This window comes from Gymnoscopelus microlampas (assembly GCF_963454915.1).
Source record: "Gymnoscopelus microlampas genome assembly, chromosome: 16".
Taxonomy (NCBI): Eukaryota; Metazoa; Chordata; class Actinopteri; order Myctophiformes; family Myctophidae; genus Gymnoscopelus; species Gymnoscopelus microlampas.
Genome location: NC_139953.1, coordinates 28,194,825 through 28,220,807, shown reverse-complemented (window position 1 = coordinate 28,220,807; position 25,983 = coordinate 28,194,825). Strand labels below are relative to the sequence as shown.

The 25,983-nt window shown below is 40.3% G+C and overlaps 2 protein-coding genes across 3 annotated transcripts in view; one reads left to right on the top strand and one right to left on the bottom strand.

The window, feature by feature from the left end:
• Positions 1–1,027: 1,027 nt before the first annotated feature.
• Positions 1,028–4,432, top strand: LOC311062617 (tubulin alpha chain-like; the record flags this gene model as incomplete). 2 transcript variants are annotated; one of them, XM_084081792.1, is made up of 4 exons in its annotated part: positions 1,028–1,171; positions 2,758–2,980; positions 3,080–3,228; positions 3,323–4,432. In XM_084081792.1, the coding sequence occupies 4 exons, from the start codon at positions 1,169–1,171 to the stop codon at positions 4,295–4,297; spliced, it is 1,350 nt and encodes a 449-aa protein (XP_083937918.1). In that variant the 3' UTR covers positions 4,298–4,432. The 2 variants fall into 2 exon arrangements, with proteins under 2 accessions (XP_083937918.1, XP_083937917.1); XM_084081791.1 differs by lacking the exon at positions 1,028–1,171 and having other exon boundaries at positions 2,752–2,980.
• Positions 4,433–9,157: 4,725 nt separating this feature from the next.
• The window catches only part of ylpm1 (YLP motif containing 1), a 52,334-nt gene continuing 35,508 nt past the window's right edge, over positions 9,158–25,983 (bottom strand). Inside the window, exons 21-37 of the mRNA XM_084082150.1 lie at positions 22,671–22,772; positions 22,348–22,474; positions 19,918–19,994; positions 17,880–17,913; positions 17,435–17,477; positions 17,058–17,122; positions 16,886–16,960; positions 14,237–14,292; positions 14,016–14,124; positions 13,662–13,808; positions 13,135–13,211; positions 12,791–12,888; positions 12,389–12,519; positions 12,097–12,170; positions 11,850–11,933; positions 11,293–11,460; positions 9,158–10,442 (exon numbers count right to left, since the gene is read on the bottom strand). Of these exons, the coding sequence (XP_083938276.1) occupies positions 10,308–10,442; positions 11,293–11,460; positions 11,850–11,933; positions 12,097–12,170; positions 12,389–12,519; positions 12,791–12,888; positions 13,135–13,211; positions 13,662–13,808; positions 14,016–14,124; positions 14,237–14,292; positions 16,886–16,960; positions 17,058–17,122; positions 17,435–17,477; positions 17,880–17,913; positions 19,918–19,994; positions 22,348–22,474; positions 22,671–22,772 (1,602 nt within the window). The 3' untranslated portion in view covers positions 9,158–10,307. The remainder of the gene's footprint in view (positions 10,443–11,292; positions 11,461–11,849; positions 11,934–12,096; positions 12,171–12,388; positions 12,520–12,790; positions 12,889–13,134; positions 13,212–13,661; positions 13,809–14,015; positions 14,125–14,236; positions 14,293–16,885; positions 16,961–17,057; positions 17,123–17,434; positions 17,478–17,879; positions 17,914–19,917; positions 19,995–22,347; positions 22,475–22,670; positions 22,773–25,983) is intronic.

Genomic DNA, 25,983 nt, shown 5'->3' with positions numbered 1-25,983 from the left:
ATTTCCAATTTTCTATAATTTTACTTCTACTCCACTACATCTCAGAGGCAAATATTGTGCTTTTATCCACTACAATTATTTGAAAACTAGTTGTTACTAGTTACTTTGTAGATTTGGCTACAGCTTACATCTACAACTCATTTAACCCCTGCTCAGTGCTCACTTTGCTAGGGTGGGATGGCTCAGGGTAGAGGATAGCTCTGGTTCATAGCGTTAGAAGGAGAACACTATGGACCAGAGCTAGGCAGAGGACAGAGTACAGCAACTTGCAATGGGCCTGGTCTACAAGACACATCACCACAAAGACACCCATGTACCTGTCAAACTACTTCAAAAACGTCAATGAGGTTCACAATCACAGGCTGAACCTTCAAAATAAAATGACCGAAAATGTCACTTCAGTGCGTCTTTAAGCTTACATCTACAACTCATTTAACCCCTGCTCAGTGCTCACTTTGCTAGGGTGGGATGGCTCAGGGTAGAGGATAGCTCTGGTTCATAGCGTTAGAAGAAGAACACTATGGACCAGAGCTAGGCAGAGGACAGAGTACAGCAACTTGCAATGGGCCTGGTCTACAAGACACATCACCACAAAGACACCCATGTACCTGTCAAACTACTTCAAAAACGTCAATGAGGTTCACAATCACAACACCAGAGGGAATTCGACTACAAATCAAGTTCAACACAGATTTGGCTAGTCACAAGGGATTACGTTCGTTCTACTGCTATGCCACAAAAATGTGGAATGCCCTACCAATAGTCATACAAATCCTTGAATCCTTACTCTTTTACTTGTAACAGAGTATTTTCTACATTGCAGTATTGATACATTTACTCAAGTAAAAAAGGTAGTACTTCTTTCCACCACTGGTCCTACGTTGCAGGACAATCAGAGCCTTTGAAAGGAGATTTTACTAAATCACGCTGCAGACAACTATGCATGACGGAGGCATTTTGAAAGGGAGGGAGGCTACTCGCGAGAGAAGAGACCAACCCGGTCCACGTCTCAACCAATCGGCTGCAGGAATACATGTCCTATAAAGAAGAGGGAGTGACATTATAAAGCTAGAAGCGGTCGTCAGAAGGAAGAAAGTTGTCCATCTCAAGCGAAAAACTAGCACTACTTCTTTTCCGGTATTAACACTCGGAAGGACAAACTGTCAAAATGGTAAGTGGCCGCTGACCGTTAAATGTATGATGTTGGGATGAAAAAAAAAATCTCTCGTGAGCCAGACTGTTGTCAAATGCTTCCGCATTCGGAGATAGCGGAATAGTTGTCTCTTTGTCTGGCCACAAGTGTTGCCATATTTTGTGAGAGAAATAAGCTTGTAGATTTTTTTTTTTTTAAACTCTAGAAATAAAATGTGGAATTTTTGGAATATTTTTTAAACATTCTAGCAAATGCTCTCTATATGCACCAAAAATATATTTGAGAACCACTGGTTAAAAAAATATTTAAAAATTTGGAAGCATGCTATAAGCTAATGCACTACGTTATAAACCAGCCCGCCCCCCACCCCTCCCCAAAAAAACGCAACCTGCAACTAACAATTTTTACAAGCAACTTTACAGTAAAATAATCCCAAAAGGTCGCTTATAACAAGCCGACATGGCAACACTGCTGTCTACGCGAGACGAGGGGATCATGGATGATGTCCAAAACTGATGATCCACGTCATGCGTGTCTATCTAAACTAACTGGTTAATGTGTGAAGTATTAGAACCATCCAGTTCTTTCCTCTGTTGTAGAGGGGTATTATTTATGACAACATTTTCAAACCCCCAATGAGATCCCAGGATAGCGGCCAAACACAGCAGCCATATTGACATAAATGGTTGTGGTTGTGGGCCTATAACTTTATTTTACCTCGTGTGTTAGCCTACCAATGGTACATGTGTTCAGGAATCAGGTCACACGGGAGACGTCAGGCAGGGTGTGGTGGGTGCTGCTGCTATTGTGCTATGTCACTGGCAGTGGTGGACAAAGTACTCCCATGTTTTCCTTAAGTAAAAGGATCAATGTAGAAATACTGTTACAAGCAAAGTCCGGAATTAGGAATAGTAGAAAGTACTCATTATACAGACTGTCCCATTTCACAAGTTTTAAAATGTGTAAAAGTCTTTTGAAAATAGCAGATCTACAAGCTCACAATGAGAGCTTGTAGATCTGCTATTTTCAAATGAGAAAATTGTACATAGATACTTTAAACCACTGGTAGTCTGACGAGCTAGACTGTAGCTTCCCACAATTTTCAAATGCTTCCATATAGCATTCCACTGTGGAATAGTTATGTAACATAATTTACACTACTAGTTAATAAGTAGCATTGCTTACACCTGTGACATGTTGCCAAGTAGGTCAAAATGGCTTAATACATGTGCTTTGTAGCTCTGCTAAAAAATGTTTGTGCCCAAAATGGGAATGCCATGGTCAATGTGGTTAAGGCAGATTTTAGTTAAGTTCTTAAATTGATAAACGGGCTACATTTCCCTAAAAAGAAAATGCATGCATTTAATTCAATGTGACCAGAGGGATAAAACTGGATCCCCTCCTACCTGTTCTGGTGGAGGTTAGGCCTTGGGCTTTAGGCAAAAAGCTGCTGGAACTGGAATTGGCAGGCTGGATTTCCACAAACTGCTTTTCTTCCCCAGGGAGCCTGCCCTGTAGATAAAATGTCCTCTTGCCATAAGTTCAAAATTCTCATTCTTGGTGCATTGATTTAACACACTTACACCCCCTTTCTTCCTATGCAGCGTGAGTGTATTTCAATTCATGTTGGCCAAGCCGGAGTCCAGATTGGTAATTCTTGCTGGGAGCTGTACTGTCTGGAGCATGGTATCCAGCCTGACGGACAGATGCCCAGTGATAAGACTATTGGTGTAGGTGGTGACTCCTTCAACACCTTCTTCAGTGAGACTGGAGCAGGAAAGCACGTCCCCAGAGCTGTCTTTGTTGACCTGGAACCTACTGTCATTGGTCAGTTGAACCATTTACCAATCCCTTGCAACTTTTAATGAAAATATAAAAAAGTACTAATGATAGTCAACCATTTCCTTTAAAACCTTCCATTCACAGATGAGATCCGTACAGGAACATACCGCCAGCTGTTCCACCCTGAACAGATGATCACAGGAAAGGAGGATGCAGCCAATAACTATGCCCGAGGACACTACACCATCGGCAAGGAGGTCATTGACCTGGTCCTGGAGAGACTTCGGAAGTTGGTGAGGGCCTTAATGACTTTATTCTTCTTAGTAAACTGCTTACATACAGCTTTAACTGACTAAAGACTAAAACTTGTGTTTTGTTTTTCCCCAGTCTGATCAGTGCACAGGCCTCCAGGGTTTTCTCATCTTCCACAGCTTTGGTGGAGGCACCGGCTCTGGTTTTGCTTCCCTGCTGATGGAGAGGCTGTCTGTTGACTATGGGAAGAAGTCCAAACTTGAGTTTGCCGTCTACCCGGCTCCCCAGGTGTCCACAGCTGTAGTGGAGCCCTACAATTCTATCCTGACCACCCACACCACCCTGGAACACTCAGACTGTGCCTTCATGGTAGACAACGAGGCCATCTTTGACATCTGCCGCAGGAACCTTGACGTCGAGAGGCCATCCTACACCAACCTCAACCGGCTCATCAGTCAAATTGTGTCTTCAATCACCGCCTCCCTTCGCTTTGACGGAGCCCTGAACGTTGACCTGACGGAGTTCCAGACCAACTTGGTGCCTTACCCTCGTATCCACTTCCCTCTGACCACCTATGCCCCAGTCATCTCTGCTGAGAAGGCCTATCATGAGCAGCTGTCTGTTGCCCAGATTACCAACTCCTGCTTTGAGCCGGCCAATCAGATGGTGAAGTGTGACCCCCGTCATGGTAAATACATGGCCTGCTGTCTGCTTTATCGTGGCGATGTGGTGCCCAAAGATGTCAACTCTGCCATTGCCGCAATCAAGACCAAACGCAGCATCCAGTTTGTAGACTGGTGCCCCACAGGCTTCAAGGTGGGCATCAACTACCAGCCTCCCACAGTGGTTCCTGGAGGAGACCTGGCCAAGGTCCAGAGGGCTGTGTGCATGCTCAGCAACACCACAGCCATCGCTGAGGCCTGGGCTCGTCTTGACCACAAGTTTGACCTGATGTATGCCAAAAGGGCCTTTGTCCACTGGTATGTCGGCGAGGGGATGGAAGAGGGGGAGTTCTCTGAGGCTAGAGAGGACATGGCTGCCCTGGAGAAGGACTACGAAGAGGTGGGCGCAGACAGTGTCGGAGATGAGGAGGAAGATGATGAGTTCTAGGCCACGCTTTGTCAGCTGGTTTGCTGTTGGCAATAGGATCAAATAATGGGCCATGTGAGATCCCCTCTGCTGTTCTTTCATTACTGTGATTGTTTATGACTTGTAACTTGCGATTAAATGCACATGAGTAGTTAATCTGTGTGGTTCATGCTTAATTTGACTTTATAAAGGTTTTGTGTCATTGGTCTTGATATTTTTTTTTTTATCTGACACAACCTGGTAAGTCTCAATTGTAAAATGGTAGATGTGAGAGCTGTTTGGGTGCTGCACATGTGAGAGCTGTTTGGGTGCTGCACAGTCTCGCATGTAATTGTAGGCCAAACTAATATTTGGCCTACTTATCATTTTCTGTTAAGTTATTTGATTTATCAAGTAACATTTACGGTAGCTTTATTCAACCAACAGCAAGGCTTTAAAGCACTACATTATGGTCAATTATCAGACACTACTATTGTTCAGAGGGAGGTGGAATATGATTCCTTGCCAAGAAATGGTGCAGAGATTTACAGCACTTTCATCATTAAAATGGAATTTCACTTTAAACCACTTCTGGGGTCATTTTGTTGGTTCAGAGAGTTGTTTTGTCTAGTATGAATTACTTAGTTTATTCACAGTGAATATCTCCATCTTGTGGCGATTTTAGAGAACTACATGAGTTATCACTGGCTGGCTGCCTTGGGACAAAAATAATTTAAACCTGCTGTTGTGGGGGGAAAAACATAAATAAAATGGTTAGCTTATTGATAAAAGAATGTTATGTGTGCTTGTGCACACAAGTAACAATTTGTTTCTGCGTGTGGGGCACTAGCAATGAGGACTTTGTGCGTTCTATCAGGACCGCTCTGCTCCGGACGTACAGTACCATAACTTAGGACATAAAATAGGTACTGGGGGGGGCAAGGGCATGGAGAGATTTGTAGGTGGGGAGGAGAATTAACTTGACGCCAGTGGATAATGGTGGGGGTGATGTGCTTACAGGGGTTGATGTGGGTTAGAATAGCCGAGTTTTGCACATATTGGAGCCTGTCCATGGCTAATGGCATAATGGGTTATATCATCAGGACTGCTCTACTCTGGACATCCAGTACCATCGTCACTATCATCAGGACCAGAAAGCCCTCTCTTTCCCCCCAGATTTTCCAAGTCAGAGGGGTCAGGAAAAGCAGGTCTCTCTTGGCATATTTTACTGCAGGGAAAAGTTTTATTTCTGCACATAATTAAAAGCATCCCTGGCTAATATGCCAAATATACCTCAATACATTATTATTGCCCTCTAACTAATAACATGTTTAAAACACCTTAAATATTATATATATTTTATACATCGTTCATCTTTTACTCATGGGGGACAGCGCCTGTCGCAAGTTGATGTGATTTGTCCATGTGTGGTCAAACCCTATGGAATGCATGTGTAATAAATATGTATTTAAAATATTATTTTGATGCTCATATTAACCTTATGAAATATTACGTTTTTTTATTAAGACATCCCTCAGGGCTGGACCACACATGGACAAATGACATCAACTTGCAACAGGCATTATCCCCCTTGAGTAAAAGATGAACTATTTATAAAATTAATACACGTTTTAAGGTGTTTTTAATTTTACATTTTAGTTATAGAGGGCAATTATAATGTATTAAGGCATATTTGTCTCATCAGCCAGGGATCCTTTTAAAGAAAACATAGCTGAATACTATAGACTAAGAATTGACTGGGATTGTGGATTCTTGTCACAGGAGTTTTTGGAAGAGACAAAAGAAAGCATAATTGACTTCTTCCAGGCTTTGGATAAGGGACAGTCAATCTTTACTCAGGGACAGGGTATACCCAGGGTATTTATTTTGTGTGAGAGCACATTACATTTGTGGATATTAAAGGTAGGGCAACCGATAAGGGATAACCTCAGATATTTAAACAGAGTTCACCTTTTTCTATTTCATTATATGGAAATAACTTAAAATGAGAAAAGTACTGAAAAGGTGCCTGTACATACAGGTTGTATAATGACGTAACAAGTGGATGAATTTGCAAGGAACATATATTGTATGTTAATTGTATTGTATCATATGTTTCATGTAGGCTACTTGGAAAATATAATGACACATACATTTGAGCTTGTTGATCGGCTATTATCGTTATTTGTCTTATGTCTTATTTGTCTTAAATAGATGGGGCTTAGGTGGTGTGAATGCAATAGGCCTACTCTGGCGGTTTCCTTAACCCAAAGAGGAGAGAGACGGAGGATCCAATAAGAGTAAGACACATCCTAGACACCATCACGCACCAATGGGAGTCCATTAGAATAAACTCCTGTGATGCCAATAACTCCACCTCTCTCTCTTCCTACTGTAGATCCCCAATTCTGTGTTGTGAATACTGTGACCTTTAACCCCAGCCAGCTGCCCATCTGCGTGAGCTCTGCCAGCTGCGCCCATGCTTAGGCTAGGGGGGTCTGTGTCCCATTCTCTCCATCCAAAATTAATCTTCTAGTATGAAAACAGAACAAGGATTAGAAGAAAAGCAGCGCCTGCCTACATATCAAAGGCCCGAGAGCAGAGAAAGAATAGGGACAGATGCAAGCTCGAGATGTTGTCGCATAGGCTGGCTTTGTGTGCAACAGCCTGTAAAAGAAACAACACACTTGTGAATATGCATGTGCACCATTACTTATACACACGCTGCATAGAGTGGGATTATTAAGGGTGTGTTGGTGAATATTGTCTCAAGGTGTGATGTGATAGTGGCTAGCTATTCGTGTTGGGTGTTGCCAAATATGTAACAAAACAAGTCCTTATATAAAGATAATAATATGACCCCGGATATCCCCCCAACCAATGAGCTCCTGGCCTTTCTAACTTCAGCCAAACTTTCTCCTGATGTTGACTAATTAGAAGCACAACATTCTTGGTTTGTTTTTAACTAATGTCCAAGTCAATTGAAGTTCATTTTGAGTACCATCATGTTGCTCACCTCAATTGAAATACATATTTAAGTAGGAGGTCAATTCCAGTAATTGGTCCTGCTTCACAGATATAATTACCATAAAGTAGCCTATCAAACATTGGTAACAGTGAAAGGGCCCGAGTCTCTGTAGCTGAGATAAATCCATAAAAGCATCGAGTCACACTATCCTGTCCATGTTTGAATCTGACTGTTTTCCAGGTAAAATAAAAGCTACAAAAAAACTATTTACAAGTTATTGCTCTTAGCCTATTGAGTTTCTCAATCTCCATCCACGGAAGATGCATGATCTACAAACAAATAAATGAAGCAGATATTATACAGCTGAAAAGGTGGGGCACTTATTATGGGTATGTTCTGTGTCAGAGGATAACTAATTGTGAAGTCAGTTTAGCCACCCCAAGCATCTCTATTCTGGGAGGAAAGTTCTAACCTTGTAGATCTGATATTTTTTGATGAGATTTGACGGAAAGGTAAAGAAAAAAGAGAGGACCAAGTAGAGTCAACCCTGTCAACTAAGTACTAGTTTACCCAATTATAGAGGGTTTAAGTGGTAAACATTTGTGTTTGAAAATGTATATCAACGGTTGAGGAAGATTCCACCTGGGTTTTGTTTGTTATGCTAACACCTTAAGAGTCCCAATACAAGACAACTCTTTACATAAGCACATTAATTAGCTTATTTGAAAGAAAAACAGAATAATTTAGGTAAATTACCCCTCTGATGTGGATTAATAAAAACAAACAGCTATCTGCCAAAATCTAACAGGCCATCTTTCATCTGAATGGACACAAAGACTTAAAAACCCACATCTTTTTCAGCAGTCCAATTGTAAATTCACAAATTTGGCCAAATTTTGAAGACGAAGACAAAACCCCACCAACAAATGGCCCCCCTTAGATATCTATGCACTTTACAGCACACGCTGACAATTAACATGGCCTTGAATGCGCTAATGGAATCTTGAGTGGCAATAAAAGTAAATAAATGAAAGGAACCCTTGTATCATTGTGTTTCGTATTCAAGCCAATTAGGACCTCGAGTATTCTCATGGTAATGCAACATTTGGGGTGTTTTGTGTACTCTAATGAATTCTGTGTTTTTCCGACAAATGGTGTTGTTCAGACATTTGTGTAGGTGCTGGCAGGCACAAAAACAAAGACGTACATTAGGACTCATTGTCCTCTGTGATTATTAAAGTAAACAAACATAGTGAAGGGGTATCATACACAGCTGCACGCACTTGAACTAGCATCTGTGAAGTGGAAGGAAGGGCCAACCACCCCTTAAAGACTTTGCCAGAGATGAGCCCATTATTGTGAAGCTTCCCAAGCGTAGACCGCTTGGATGGCTAATAAGGCTTTGAAGATTCATCTTTGGTATAAAGTACATGGTTCCATCTGCAGGTACTAATGGCAGAGAATTGAAGAGCAAAAAGGACCAAATATGGGATCACATTTTTCAGACAATCTCAAAGTTAACCCTATATACTTAGTTGACCAGGGTCCTACCCTATATACTTTGTTGCCCAGGGTCCTCCAGGGTTGGCCCCCTAATAATTCCTCTCTACAATAAATCTTTGCAGAAAATATATGATCTACAATCGCACAATACGTTGTTGTAGATGCGCTATTTTTGCCTCTTTTTTTTGCATAACTTTCACCTATTATGACATGCCCAGAATATGGACGCTAGGGTTTAAGACATTCCTTGCGTGATCTTTATGCTTTAAACTTTTGTTTTGCCGTACTGTCCATGGTCTTAGTTGTTGATGGATACCAGTCCAAGTAAATAAAAAAGCAAATAGTTTGACAATAGGATTGGTGCTGACTTCACTACGTGATTTCTTTTAAAAACCCAAGCTGAGGGTAAATTCATGCACACAACACTGAGGAAGAGTATATAAAACTCTATGCTGTTTAATGTTTAAAATCATTTTCTTTAAATAGATACAAGTATTATATATATAGCACAAAGAGAATATGTTCCCCAGGCATTCCCATAGAGCTCATGAGAAAAACATGCTGCCAAATTGTGCGTATTGAACTACTCCCAACATCAACTGTTGCTGATGGTAGTAGTTTAAATATAATTTATATTATATAAAAACCCTGAAAAGAATAGTGTGCGACCTTGCATGGTTTCAGCTCATGAACCCTTGGCATACATCTAGGAGGAAGTGCATACTTTTTTTTTATACAAAATGTTTGATCAATGGACATTTTGGACACCCATACAATAACCCCCAAAAAATTCAAATAATTTCAAAGATACACTTTAGGAGACAACAAAACCTGGACATAGATGACTGCAGGAGAAGGAATATGGCTATGCGTGACTCCACGATATACTCTTTCAAAGGTTCACTCTAATCCCCATGTGCCACATCCTTTTGAAAACATGGGGTTTACAATCCGTCTGTCCCATTAGAAAGAGTACGTCCGGTATATATTCCTCACACTCCTCCAAAACAATGCCGTTTCTTGCTTTACAGCTTGTTCCCAGCAAGAAATTATTTCTACCGTTTTAAATTAACCAAGTGAAACTAAACGTATCCACAGTGCCCTGTTGCAGAATTTTGGCACATGAGGAACTACTGTAACTGGCGAACAGGGAATGGGATCACATAACCGAATCTTTACCCCAGAGAAACCACAATAAATTATTGTTAGGATCAGTCTAGCATGAGGGTTCATGAGTGTCCATCAGAGCAGCAGATAAGATAACTTTAACATGTTATATAACTACAGGTATGTATATATGGCATAAAGAGATTCTGGAACTTAAGAATTGCAGAGGATAACAAGTGTTTAAAATGTGACCTACTCTTTTGTATCTCAGTTGTTACAAGACAATCTTTTTCATTGCGATTCAAGTAAAATCAAATAAATGGAGAGCTTGTGTATAAACTATCAAATCCAATGTTGAAATTATGGCAAGCCTCATAGATAGATAATACATAGCCTATTCCTCGGCTAAATGTTGGTGGGGTTTCATGTATGTAAGCTATGTTTTTTAACAGAACATTTTTAGTGACAGGGACATCACATGGCCAGAAGCAACACCCGTGGGTCTTCTACCACTGCTTTGATCTTGCGCAGGAAAGTAACCGCTTCTCTGCCATCAACGAGTCGGTGGTCGTATGTCAGTGCTACGTACATCATTGGCCGGATTTCAACCTGCAAATAGGATATGTGGGTTTAAAAAAATATACAAATCTGTCTTCGTTTTAAAATCAGATGGGTGGGGTTTATCGTATCAGATAATGTCAGATACTTAGAAAAGATATATTGAACAGTAATTGCAATAGTCTTAGATGGTAAAGCCTAAACCATTTGATATGGAAAGCACGTCAAAGGTAATGGTTTTGGAAATGTCTATTAACACATCGGGTGCCAAACACGGTCTGAACCGTGTGTTTACTTAGTGGCGGTTCCGAAGCTTCGGTGCCGTTCACGGTCTGAACCGTGATTTCAGTCTTTTTGTTTTTTTCGTTTTTCTCTGCGCGGGCGGGGCTAGAGCAGCTCTGGGAGCACCCATTGTAATCCTGCGAAGGAAGTGCCAGATCGCTCACCGGAAACACTTTTTTTTCCCCCATCCGGTTCCTGTCTATTTCCTACTTTGAAACGCCTATATCTCCGAATCTGTTTCCTGTGGGGAAAAACGGTCATGCGCGATGCGCGATTCCCCCCCCCGTTGTAACCCGCGAGGGGATGTTATGGTTCCAGCCTGTAGCCAGGCTCATGGCACAACATGAATCGATGCTTTTTTTTGCGTGGATTTGCTTGTAACGCACGCGGAAACAACAAACAGCAAAGCGCAGTCAATGGGAGAATGCTGGCACCCACGGTAAGTTGTTATGAAAAAACGCTGGCACCCGATGTGTTAATATCCATTTCACCCAGGCGAATTCAAAGACATGCCCCGACATGTAAAAAACAAACAAAGAATAAAAAGAAAAAGAAAATCAAGAGCAGCAAAGACTTGTGATTTAGCCAACAATATCCAAGGATATAATGAATGACTCACCTTGCCATTGATGGCCACAGGCCGGTCAAAGATGCCATGCATGCCCAGGATGGCAGACTGTGGTGGGTTGATGATGGGTGTACCGAACATGGACCCAAACACTCCACCGTTGCTGATGGTGAATGTACCACCGTCCATGTCCTCCACGGCCAGCTCGTTTCTGCGAGCCTGAAGCACACAGAGGGAGACATCACTGTAAATGGTCTTTGTTTTCTGGAGGCTTGAAACTAGAGCCTGATTGATGCCAGATCTGTGCGTCTGATGCTGATCCTGATTTTGGAGAGTCCTAGGACTACCGATTACAAATGTGTTGACTGAAATTGTGTCAGTTTCAGAAATAGCTAGAGCTCTACAAGCTCACACCTCATCACAACAACACGTTGTGAGCTTGTAGATCTCCTATAAAAATAACAAAAATGCCTATAATGAGAAATAACATGCCCAAATTAGGGACATGTGATTAAAAATCTGGACACATTGGCTACAAAAAAAAGGGGGGAAAAAAGTCAAATAATGTCATATCGGTCTGGCCCTTTTTTAAACCTCTCTTATTTTACCTTTTCTCCAAGACCATTAATGGTCAACTCAATGTCAGCAAAGTTCATGGTCTCGACATTGCGGATCACTGGTACAACAAGACCCTAGATTAAATGGAGAGAACAATTGAGAATAGTTTAGCACATCAGCTACTTGTTCATTTACAAGATATTAGAGCAGTAAACTGAATGTTTAACCAGGAACCAGGAAATACACAATTCTGCAGGAATAGAGAAAAATTGGAGATAAATGTCCAAGAAGTCTTGCCTTTGGAGTTGACACAGCCACACTAATGTCTACATAATCCCTGTACACAATCTCTTTGGTTGTATCATCAATAACTGCAGGAAAAAAAACAAAGAAGTTATGTAAAACGTTAAATTTGATTCATTCAGTTTGTATCACAATAACAGATGAATGTTGGAAAGCAACACAACAATTAGGTACATAAGCTCATGAACAAATCTAAATACTAAAGCTGGTTGACTTCTGAATGCAAACACTGGTAGTAAGCCTCTATTATGCGGTAGATAGAAGCCGTCTTAGTGGTGAGGCTTACCGCCATTAACAGCTGGCTGGTCAATCAGAGCCTGTGCTGCAGCCTTCACAAAGGCTGACATGAAGCCCAGCTTGACGTTGTGTTTCTTCAGGAAGGCATCCTTGTGGACTTTCCTCATTTCCTGAATGTTGCTGGAGAGAGAGAAATAAATAGATATATGCTTGGCTGTCTGGTACATCAGTGGTTCTCAAACTATTTTATTTCAAGGACTCCCAGTTTGGTATGCATTAGTCCACGGACTCCCATAACTCAGAGTGTACAAATGGAACCGTAAGAGTCCATTTGTACAGTCACAGACCTGTAAGGGTCTATTTGGTTCCTAACTATCAATAATTTAGCTGGACTCCACTTTGAGAACCACTGTAGTACATTGTGGAGTAGATTGTGTGAAGAGTCGCTCACCTCATGTCGACCTCATTGAAGGTTGTCAGCATGGCACAAGTGTTCTGAGCCTCCTTCAGCCTCTGGGCGATTCTCAGCCTCATACGGTTCATCTTCACCTGAGAAAGACAGGAGGAAAATGCTTGCTACCCTGTCAACTGATAGGCATTCCCAGGCAAACATAAGTAACATGGCATTCCCAAGGGAACATATGGAACATAGGATAAAGAATAGATAGCCATGATGACTCCTGCACTGAATAACTTAACTAAGTGACTAAATGGTTTTATTAGCTGCATGTTCACCACTAAAATTGTGTTTTGTAGAGACATGTTTTTCATTAAAAAAAATATGTTGTGTTTTACCCTGCTCTCGCCTCTGGCTCCTGGAGGAGTGGCTGCTGGAGGTGGCGGTGCAGCAGCAGCGGGCTTGATAGCAGAAACTGTATTAAAACAGAAGAGGTGATAGAATAATTAAATTAAATTATTTGTAAAAACATAGGTAAACATGGGTTAAAGCAGAAATCCTTACGTTTTATGTGTTAAGTACATCTCCAACCTCTGTAGATGTGCTAGTTATACAGTATTAATTCCATACTGATTGGTCATTTTATGAATTAAAATACATTCTGGATTGCAGAAACCAATATCCTTATGAAGAGGCATAACCTTAATTTAGGCTTTATTTAACCCTTAACCCATGCTTAATACTTAACCCTTTGGACAAATGTCAGTCGATGAAAATTACATATTTACAACAGAATAAACAATATTGACAATGTATTTCTCATTTTAACTTATGCCATTTCTGTCAAGTAAAAGGGTTGAATGACTAAGTATAAATCAGCCTTTCCATGGTGTAATTTGTGAAGCAACTTGTGGGTCAAACACACCAGGTTTGGCTTGGGCAGCTTGTGCTGGCACTGGGGGCACCGGTGGCATGGCAGCAGGGACAGGAGTAGGAGGTGGCGGAGGAGGTGGTGCTGCTGCAGCTGCTGGGGCTTCAGCAGCTGGGGCAGGGGCAGGCTTGGCACCTCCCGCTGGGGACAAGGAATAAACAGAAAGAGCTTTCACTTTTCCACCTTTAGAAAGGTAAGCTGAGAGACTCATAATCCTGCCATTTGAACATTTCGACAATGCTTAGTCTGAGAAACGGGTGAGAGCTGATTTGAATCTGTAAATCAAATGAAATGCTGCATTGCTTGATAAGATAAATACAATTATAAAAAGTCAGGACAGGCGTGTACCTCCTTTCCGGAGTTTGAAGAGTTCCATGCCTCCCTCTACCCTTCCTCCATCCTCCACCAGGAGTTCCACTATGACGCCAGCTGCAGGAGAGGGTACTTGTACCGATGTCTGCCGATACCAAACACACACTTTATAAAGCAAGGCGCCTAAATCAAACTCACTTAAAATCAAAGGTAAAAATGTCTCTATTATTAGACAATTTAGTTTTCCTGATCCATACCTTGTCCGTCTCAATTTCACACACCACTTCGTCTTCAGCTACCGTATCACCAACGGCTAGAAGAAACATGCACAACAATATGATTGCAATAATCGTTTTGGATTTGTAGAATACTTTATCACACAGAGAAGCAGTATAACAAACGAGAAATACTGACAATTCAAGATGAAACACACTAGACACAGTTTAAGTTGTATTTTTAGATTTATGCTATTAGTCTAATTCCCTTCCTGAATGTATTTGGTATATATGCTATAAGATGCCGGTAATTGCCTGTTTTGGCCATTTTCATGACAAAAGCCGGAAAGTATAATTCCCTCCGGACATCCTGGCCTGTCTCCTCTCTCTCCCCCCCACACACACACACACACACACACACACACACACACACACACACACACACACACACACACACACACACACACACACACACACACACACACACACACACACACACACACACACACACACACACACACACACACACACACACACACACACACACACACACAGAATATTATGTCACTATTACCTAGCCTATTATTTTGATTTATTGCCGGCCAGCTGACCCGACCAACGTCATCAAGGATTATTCTGAAGTGCCTATTTTTGTGTGGTACACTGTGAATGTGTTATTCTGAAGAAAATGTGTTCTAATGAACTGATGTTTTATTATGTTGAGCGATCTTTATGCATGCAGTGATTGCAGCCACACAAAAAAATATAGTATGCAAGATGAGCGGTCAAAGTTAATTACTTTTTTATATTCTTTATAGGGCTGGGACTCGATTAAAAAAAATAATCTAATTAATTAGAGGCTTTGTAATTAATTAATCGCATTTTAATCGCATATCAATATTTGACCTGAGAACAGTGAAAAGCAATTTTTTCAAATGGATTTTGGCATGCGTCTTTAAATACATGTACTCAAGAACTGTACTTAAGTACAATTTTGAGGTATTTGCACTTGACTCTCGAGAATTTCCAATTTCTAATACTTTTTTTTCCACTATATCTCAGAGGCAAATATTGTACTTTTTTCTCCACTACAATTATTTGAAAACTTTAGTTACTAGTTACTTTGTAGATTTCGATTATTATTAGAGTGTGTTGTTGTTACTGATGTTTTATAGTAGTTTAATTAATTATTAATAGAAATCGCGCATGTGACCCGCACCGCATCGTGGAACCCCCCCCCCCCCCTCCCCAGCGCACCGCTGCCCCCTCCCCCTAAACGGGACAAAGCCCAGCCAACATTATCAAGCAGGCATCATGTTTTCAGGCACTGTGCTGCCTGCAGTTAACTTTGTTGTTGTAATATCGGTCCGTCTGAAACTCGTCCACTGAGAAACGTTCCGCGGTGCAAAAACAGGTGCGCTTAAAATGTGTTACATTTTTTAACGCGATAATTTTTCTGTAATTAATTGATCGAAATTAACGCGATAAATTCCCGGCCCTAATTCTTTAGTGTTCAAATATAGCCTAGTGCTGTAACTGTTGTTAGGCTACATTTATGCACCTGCTTGTCAATCATGCATTTTGTATTAATTTTTTTATGCAATGTTCTGTAAACTGTCATTCTGGACATTATGCCTGCCAGTTTAAAGTCCTAGCATGAGAGAGAGTCTCTGTTATGTGGCTTGTTTTTATTCCCCATTAGTTTTTATACTGTATTTTAGGTAGCTTGAGAATCAGCCGTACCCCTCGCGCGCCGCAATTTACTGACCAGTATATCCAGTTCCATTTCCAGTTCACAGTCCAATAAGATAACAGATTGCATTATTTCACAAGTTGCTAATGCTAAAGTACATAAAATTCCATTCAAAAACTCTAGTGCCTTTGTTTGAGGTACTTGTTGGAATAGTGAGATGTTTTGGCATGTCTGCCAACCGGCTTCGGAAAAAGCCTAATTTGTGAAGCTTATGCTCATAACTGGCAAAAGACTTCCCGGAAAATGGTCTGATAATGCAACTGTGTTGGTTTATCAGCCCACTTGTTAATGGAAGAGCGAGTTAGGATGTTGACCGACCAAGGCATCCCCACAGCATACAGCACGCTGCACCGAGTGCCGCGCTATGAGCTTGTAGATCTGCTATATATATATATTTATTTTTAAATCGTGAAGATTTGTACATAATATCTTTTAAAGCAATTCTTTTTTGCTCAAATCTTTGCTTCTGGGGGTCCCTGGAACAAAATAGCTTGCTCCAACTTTTTCATGTCAAGCACCCCCAAAATTATGTAGTTGGCCACAGACCTTTATCTCAAAATATTTTGTTCCAGGGACGCCCAGAAGCAAATATTGGGAGTTAAAAATGTTCGCAAAAAAGTAAAAAAAAAAAGAGAAAATGACACGGATGCTTTCCCGGTCTTAATAGATTAAGCAGTGGGTGCATACTGTCATTCAATGGTACGTAAGTGTAAAGTCGAAACTAACTAGTTTCCATGGTTCCTTATTTACTTGCCCACACACAGTGGAGGTTTAACTTTGATTTGTAGCACCCTAACCGCTGCTCATTGTGTCGCAATTCTCAGGCAGTGGGAGACATTGACACATGTGAAATGCAAACTACAATTTTGTTGCTCGATCATCACACACCTGATCATATCACTACTGTGTTCACTCCTGAGTCGTTCACTTATACCCACCTTTCTCCCACCTTACATCACCCTCTGTGACAGACTCTGCAAACGCTGGGGTTTTGATGGTGATTACTTCATCCCCTGTATGAACACGCACATTAGTCAACATGGGTTGTACAATAAGTAGAGAATATGAGTTCAATACACCAGCATTTAAAATATTTGTTTTATTACTTACTGTGAACAGCTGATGTTTTGAAATATCTGATGTGGAAGACATTAGTCGATGACAGAGATGGACATCTGGAAGACAAAAAAGAACATTTAGCTCTGGATTTTTTAAAAAGGTACAGTACAAATGTTCTGCAACTAAGCACAATATAAAGTCACATTCAACAGTCAGTTGAGATTATAAACATTTGATTTGGAGGTGGTCAATTATTTGTCATTTCCAAGTTGGCCCCCTATTACAGTACTCCAAAGCTAATCAAATATGAACTCATATCTCAGCCCTTACCCTAATGCAACTGCGCTATGCTCAAGGGTCTGTAGATGATGAGCTTATTGTGGCAGTAAACATACAAAGACAACCTGAACAGAACAGAGAGTACTTACAACTTTGCATTCCTGTAAATTACCCAGTTGAAAGTGCTGAGACCTTGAAGGAGATGTGAAAAGAGAGAGAATACAAAGAAAGTGAAAAGCAAACTCTTTCAAATTAACTTGATTAATAATATTGCATCAAGAGTCAGGTTTATTCTTGAAGGCCTGTGTCATTAAGGTACTATGGGATTCAGTGAAGGATGGTACATTTAGCTGTTTTTTTTAATAACATGACTCATGCTAAGAACACGTTTATTCATGAGGGCCTGTCATTGAGTGACTATGGGATTAAGAGAAGGAGGGTACATTTGGCTGGATGTAATGTCTGCATTATGACATTTTTCATTAGATGACTTGTGCTAACTAAGAACATGATTTGATGAGAAACAATAATAACTGTCTTAGATGTTGCATTAGATCTACAAAGATGTGAGTAGTGTACTCTTTGCACAAATACCTGATGCACTCCGTTGAACCAGCACATTATTTCCCTGAAAATAATAGAAAATTCTGTTTAATTGATAAATTATTACAAGATCACAATGTGAAGGCTCTGTACTCGATATAAAGCAATACAGCAATTTCTCACAGGATGCCACTAAGGTGCCATCACAGTCAACCTATATTAAGTGTTTTCCAAGATCCATAACATAATTGTAAAAAAAATATTGTTTAAAGCAAAGGGAGAGCCAAAAGGTCAAGTTCCATCTATCCTATATAATTTGTCCTACAATAAGCTTAAGGACTCTCAGACCCAAGATTATAGTCATACTCATAAACTAAACAAGAGTACTGTTGTCAATGTCACATCTACCAACCAAAACATCTAGATCTACTTGAATATAAATTGGTGTAAATTATCCACAAAGCGGAAAGGGTGATTATTATGGAGGTTGACAATAAATAAATGCAATTTTAAGCACAACATAGGAAATGAAAGAAATTCACTTTTACAATCACAAATAGAATAAATAAATTAGCAAGTGTTTGTCTTATTAAACTGGTAATAGTTCTGAACAGGGTCAAAGCAGCCATGTGTCATGAAATATAATCCATAATAATGTCTGAGCATTTGGCAAAGCAGAGCAAGGCACTCGCAAAAACCTCAATGACCAGTGTCTCCATGCTTTTCACAACAGCTTTCTCAAGCACTAACATCAACAGAAAAGACACTATATCTTCTACTGTCTAGATGGGTTGTCAGTCTAATGTTCATTTATAAAGATTGCTTGTTGTGTTCCATTACAAATCCTTCTTTATTACACATGACCTTGCCCTGAGGGCTTGTTTGGGTTATCCTTTTAGCATTCTTTGGTATAAATCTGTGCCACCATGCCTTTTTTTGCAAACTCTTAATAAAGTATTCAATCAATCAATCAACTGTGGTATTTTATACACTGCATAATCCAACCACATTGGCAACATTGCTTACACCAGGCAAACTGTTATTACACCTATATTAGGTGAAGACAGACCCTGTCTACCGATCTAGTAGTAGATATTATTTTGTTATCATGTTTTAAGTTGAACAAGGGCAGACCTAACACCCCACAGCACATACTTGACATGACATGTGGCTATTTCTGGCTGTAAGGTCAACTGCGCACATGCAGCAGCACCTCCTTGCGCCACTATAACATAACAACTACAGTGAAGTTATCATGTTTGCAATAGTTGTCAAGTCTCCAACAATATAAAGCAATAACTGATGGTGAGTGGTCAGACAGTATGCGGTCAAGTCATTCACCATAGAAAGTAGGTATTATAGAGCATCTGTCAGGGGCAAGAAATGATGTCCTCCTGAGATGGCTCACAATTAACATTAGCAAGACATTAGCTCGGTTGATCATAGCGAACTAGCTTGTGCATTAAATATAGGAACTTTAGCAAACAACAGAACAGAAGAACTCCAACTGCAGTGGTATCCTCACAGCAGTCATGTAAAGTAACTAAATACATTTACTCAACTTCTGTAAGTACTGTACTTGAGTACAATTTTTCGGCTATTTGAAAATAGCCAATCTACAGTACAAGCTCACAATCAGTCGTGATGCGACGCATTGTGAGCGTTTTATTTTCAAAAGATTTTTCTACATTTGAAAACTTGTGAAGCGGGACATTCTGAATAATGAGTATTTTCCAATTACCAATACTTTTGTACTTTCACTCAAGTAAACTTTGAATTCCGGACTTTTACTTGCGACAGAGTATTTCTGCACTGCAGCATTGATACTTTTAAGTAAAAAATGTGAGTACTTTTTCCACCACAGACTATAAATATAGAAACTTTAACAAACAGCAGAACAACAGGAGTGGCAGCCTCCAGTCATCTGTGATTCATGGCTGGGTGTGTGTCATTCTGTCCTTGGTGTGAGGCCTTGCTTCAGACAAAGCTAGTAGTATTAGCGTGCAACAAGCTAACCGTGGCCTTGACTCTACTTGACCGTAAACAGAAGGAGCTACCATGCGTTTCATTGACATGAACATTGTCTTACCTGCCGTGCCACTGATAGAGAGGGGCCGAGTGACCGATACACACATCGGGACCGTGACAACATGGCTGCTGCCGTCGCTGGTCAGGGTTTGGCGGCGACTGAAGGAGAGAAACTTGACTGCTGTCCTAAAGGAATGGTCTACATCCTATAGTCCGGAGGTACGGGCGTACTGTGATTGGCTAGTTGGTTGTCAGGCAACAGGCAACGTTTGTAAATCTTCTCACATACACACACAGTCAGACCTATGAGTCAGACTCAGTGGTGGAAGAAGTACAGACATATTACTTAAGTAAAAGTAGCAATACCACAATGTAGAAATACTCTGTTACAAGTATAATTAAACATTATTTTTAGTCAATAATGTATGACTTCATGAAACCAATAGTTTTCTTTTATTTATTTATTTGTCAGATACAGTAGTTGCTTGTTAAACCAATAATAGCCAATCACGGCGCAACCAACTGTCCCTCCAGACGATGGGATAGTACATTAGGAAGAAGAATCTGGGATGTACCATTATTTATGATACGTCTATATGGGATGTACAGTACAGTACCATATGATATGTCTATATGGGATGTACCATTATGGTTCATGGGGTTAGGTGACTGTCTTGCACACATAGGTCTTGCATTGCATTTGGCTGTACAGTAAACTTGTTTCTTGAAAGCCAAGACCTGCGAATCATTGGCATTCGAGTAAACTCAGGAGGAAAACAATTGGTGTATTATTAATTATAAATACATAGATTACGTATTTCCTCTGGATACTTACTTAGTATACACAAAACACAATTGATTAATACAGCTAGGAAATAAGTGGAAGTTTCTGTACTGCTAGACTGCACTGAGCTAGACTACAATGTATCTCTTCAATGTAACTTCAATGTAAAGCACAATTGCCTTGTTGTTGAAATGTGCTATACAAATAAGTGTGTGTGTGTGTGTGTGTGTGTGTGTGTGTGTGTGTGTGTGTGTGTGTGTGTGTGTGTATACATACGTGTGTATATACATACGTGTGTATATATATATATATATATATATATATATATATATATACACACACACACACACACACACACACACACACACACACACACACACACACACACACACACACACACACACACACACACACACACACACACACACAGCTAATGGCAAATGTCTTCTTTCCATAGACAAAATTTACAGGAGTCATATTTGACCACGCCTCCTCCTGTGAGTGTGCGTGTGTGTGCGTGCGTGCGTGCGTGTGTCATTCGGGACAGTATAAATAAAAGACCCCTCTCCTTCAGTAGCCTTGTACTGGTCTTCTACTCTTCAGGAAAGGCAACAGGTAAAAACCTTTTTCATTTGTATAACTATTTGTTTCTCTTGGTGTCATACAGAGTAGAGGCTACTGTGTTTCCATCAACATTAATACTTTTAATTTCAGTCTGTGAAAATAGCTAAATTAAACTGGACAAATAAACTAACTGACGTGCAGCATATACTAAGATGGTATTGATCAGAAATTCCTTTAGCATTTTGAATATTGGTTTCTTACAACATTGCATGCTTTATGTACAAGGCTTTGATAGCTAATAAAGTGTAGGCTAGTCAGGAATTCTAAATTCACACCTAAAAGTTGCATGCAAGGAACTTTAATGTGACTAAACAGTATGCAGTTCAAAACATTTGTATTAAGAACAATAAGCAGGATGATAATAAACATATCTAATGTATACTGCAAAATAACTATGCATTCCAATTGAGTCTATATGATCTTAATAATGATGTGAAATCTCATCACCAGTGGCTTTTCAAAACATATTACACTTTTTTTACCTTTATTTAACCAGGTTTGATCCAAGCCTTTGGGGTGAGAGCAGAGAATGTATTCCTACAACAACCTCTACCTTGAGGACCACAATCCAGAACATTACCAGTCTTTTCAACCTGACCCAACAGCGTCTTCAAATTCAGATGAACCAGGTATTTCCCTTATTTCACATAAAGGCATCGCGGGAAAGAGGCCACTAGATAACACTTATTATAGCAGCAATGCCCTTGGCAGCTCAAGCCTAACGGAGCTCCGCAGCAATCCATACAAACATAGCAACACGGGACCATCATCCATAAGACGGTACTTATCCCCTGGAGTCAGTGGTCCTCGTGACTGGCCCCCGAATAGTGGTCATCAAGCAAAGCGTGCCAGGGTAGAAAACATTATCAGAGGCATGACGGGCTCCCCTATGAGCGATGTGACCATGGAGGCAAGTCAAGATGAGAGATCAGTCAACATGCAGGGAGACAAAAGGGCACAGGAGTGCCCTCAGCTCCACCATTACAACAACCACTTGGAGAGAAGTGGAGTGGGTACTAGTGTCAGACAGGGGAGTCCAGGGAACCAAAACGTGAAGAAGGAAATGCATGGCAGACAGATGACACTCCGACAGCTTCAGGGAAGTTTTGCCTTTGAAGATGAAGGAAGTGAGTCTGAGGTTGGCGAAGGGACTGCTGAGCAGAACCATCTCACCTGGGATGATCATCATAGCGTGTCGCCACAGGACACTCTTACAGGTCCACACAATGCACTTGAGACCCCCTCAGATAAGACGTACCAAGGATGGAAAAAGTTGACACTAATGAATTACTTTAAATACAAACCCGACAAGGTAAACAAACTGATGGCTGACCTTTTGAAATATGAGCTGTCGCAAGCTCTCAGCACAAGAATCGACTCCATTTTCAAACACATGCCGCTCTTACAGCGGCCACCAAATGGGAATGTAGGTCTACTGACTGATAAGCTTCTTCATCTTCAAGAAGAGCACTCTTCATTTTGTAAAGACAGTACAAGTCTTTCCTGTCCTGGGAGAACACAGGTCCAAGTCCCACAGGTTCAAACAGATGCTCTGTCCCTGGTTGTGAAAAAGTCTCCACCGGCCAAATCTCACTTTGCTAATCTCCTGCCCCTAGCAAGAGCTCACCATCGTCCCAAGTCTCCCCTGCCGTTCAGCTGTCATTTTACTCTGCATGAAGGCAAGGCTTTAGAGAAAATGTCCACAAACAGTGCTCAGCACAACAGCCTCAGATTCTTCCAAGATGGAAATCCTGGGGCAGGTCATCCAAAGATGGATGCAGTTGATGTACCATGGAGCTCAGTCAAAATTAGGACAACGGTTAACTCTTCTAGATCAATCAGAAGTCCCAAAACATCTCTGGCAATGGATCCCAAAATGATTTATGAGTGTGCCCCTCATGTCAAGATTGAGTGTGATGATCTACAGGGTACAATGAAGAATAATGTTCTGAATGTATCCTTTTAGAAAGTTTTCTAAACATCAAATGTTTTTTTTCTTTAGTACCTAATGTTATTCTGTTTATTTTTTTATACTTCTCAATTCAAACTTAATTCAAACAGCACAATATTTCCTTGGTGATAAATTATCTAATCTATTCTCTAAGCAGACGTTTTCCTTTGCATTAAAAATGGACAGCTATGTATGCAGGGCACAGGGACTGTCCATGGACATGTCATGGTTCATATAAAATAAATGCAACAGGGGCTAGATATGTTATGCCTAAATAACAACCTGCTCCAAATAATGTCACAAACATTGTCATCACCACCATTGACACATTCACATTGGTGTGAAATGAGTCTGTTCATCAACACTTTCCCCTCTTTAAGGACAATAGCTTGGATAATATATACTGTAGCTTATAACCTCCAATAAGATCATAATTTGATCTTGTCAAATATGAAGACAATTGCAACATATCTTCCTGTCCTAGATTGAAATGATTACCTGTAGAGAAAATATGTTCCCATGTACTTTTCCAAAGGAAAGTGCTGCTGAGGATGTTATTTTTTTTTGTCCCTGTTCTTGTAGTAAGTTGTATCCTTAATAGTGGTTTGTGTAGGAGGGCCTGACCACCAACCATTTGAAGAAAGCAAAGCTCATGTTCTTCTTCACCCGGTACCCCAGCTCTCTAGTGTTGAAAACCTTTTTCCATGATGTGCAGGTAAGGGAGTAGTTTCAATAGACGGATGCAATAAACTCACTATAATCATTTACAGGACTGATTGTAATAATTTATAGCATTAATCAAAATAATGTAGCAAGCTGCTCAGACTTAAGAGAAAAAAATAACAAAGCTTGACATTTTGAAAGCTTGTGTGGTCCTCAATATGTTGTACAAGTTCCATTGTAGAATCCAAATTTATAAAGACATTGTAAGCGTTTTATTTTCTATGGTTGTGGTAGACCCATGTCAAGTTTTAATGAAAATGTAATCAGTTATAACTTTATGATTGCCAACAGTAAATATATCCTCTTGAGAATAGCATTTCCGTAAAGTAGAAAGAATAACGATGACAACACATGACATATCAAAATATGCTTTATTGTAATTTATCTTTCGGAAAATGTAAAAACTTTCAAAATAGTCATAAACCAAACTTACAAAACCCCCTGTAAAAATGTCACTGAAAGTAGTAAATAATTGTGGCAAACATAGCTTAAACATGCATTCCCTATCATTATCTTCAGACATTATTGCATTGTCTCACCCACCTGTTTTTGTGTTGCCTCCCAGTTCACTCGTTGCATCACCTCACAGCTCATCAAGTGGTTTAGTAATTTCCGGGAATTCTACTACATCCAGATGGAAAAGCATGCCCGTCATGCCTTCATGGAAGGAGCGGCTGATGTCAGGGATCTGACTGTTGGAAGAGAATCAGAACTTTTCAGAGCTCTCAACATGCACTACAACAAAGCCAATGATTTCCAGGTGATGTATGAGATATTCTAGCAGATTTCCATTCCCAAAATCACACAAAAGATTGTGAATAATTTGATTTTGGGATTAAGTACAGAAACTTAGACTAAAAATGACTTCTAAAGGGATATCCTGCCAGGAGTCAAGTAGTATGTGATGAGCAGAAAACCAGCAACACATTATTCCTTGGTGAAATACTTGTCACTGTTCTACATTTATAAGGGTTTCACTGACATTGCTAGAGTGTTTAACAGCATTTTATCCATGAGAAGGAATTAGTGTAAATATATTTTTTATTCCAATGACTGGATCTTAACCACATAAACCCTCTATACTTAGTAAGCCAACACTTAATTGAGCGCAGGTTCGGCTTTGTTCACTAGTTTTTGCCCTCTACACCATATCTCTTTGCCGATCTACAAGCGCACAACCTGTTACTTTGCAATGCGCTATGAGCTTGTAGATCTATTTTTGGCTTATGTTGCCCCAGAATAGGTATGCTCGGGTTCCAGTGGTTAAGAGTTCAGTGCACATTCCCATCCAATATGCATTCATCAATTTTGTCTGACGACCACATCTTGTCCACTAGCCTATTATGACAATCTTTTCCCTTCTTTCTTTTATTTCAAACATATTTTTCTGGCTTTTTCTGCCTTTATTGATAGATATACAGTAGACTGACAGGAAACGGGGAGAGAGAAGGGGGGGAGATGACACGCAGAAAAGGTCGTCAGGATTAGGATTTGAACCCGCGACACACTGTCAGGCTGGATTAGCAGCCTAGGTGCCCAGACAGCACCCAATTTATCTTGACACTAAATAATCTGCAATATTCATTCAAGTTATTGGAATTACCAACAGGTTAGATAATACGGTGGTGAAATGTCCTTTCACCTATAATAATTTGTGGGAATTTGATGACAAAAACACAATTCAATTAAAAAAAAGTATCTAATGTTTGTAAAAAGATACATTAATGACTTGTAAAGCCTGACTTGCATGCCTGTGTTGCGCACCTAAAATAGCCAATCTACAAGTAAAAAATGTGCTGTGAGCTTGTAGATCTGTTATTTTTAGTGCGAGACATGATACGCAACTAAGTCTAAATCAGGCAGTACCTCTGCCTCATTCAACAGCATGGACAGATACAGGAAAGATGGCAGGGAGACATGACAACATGCAACAGGTTCAAAAGATAATTAAATGCCAGGATGCCGCAGTTATGTTGTCAGCATACTACCTGGTTAACCGAACAGGACACTCCACAACTGTTTTTATTTCAAAGGCTTTGTATTTT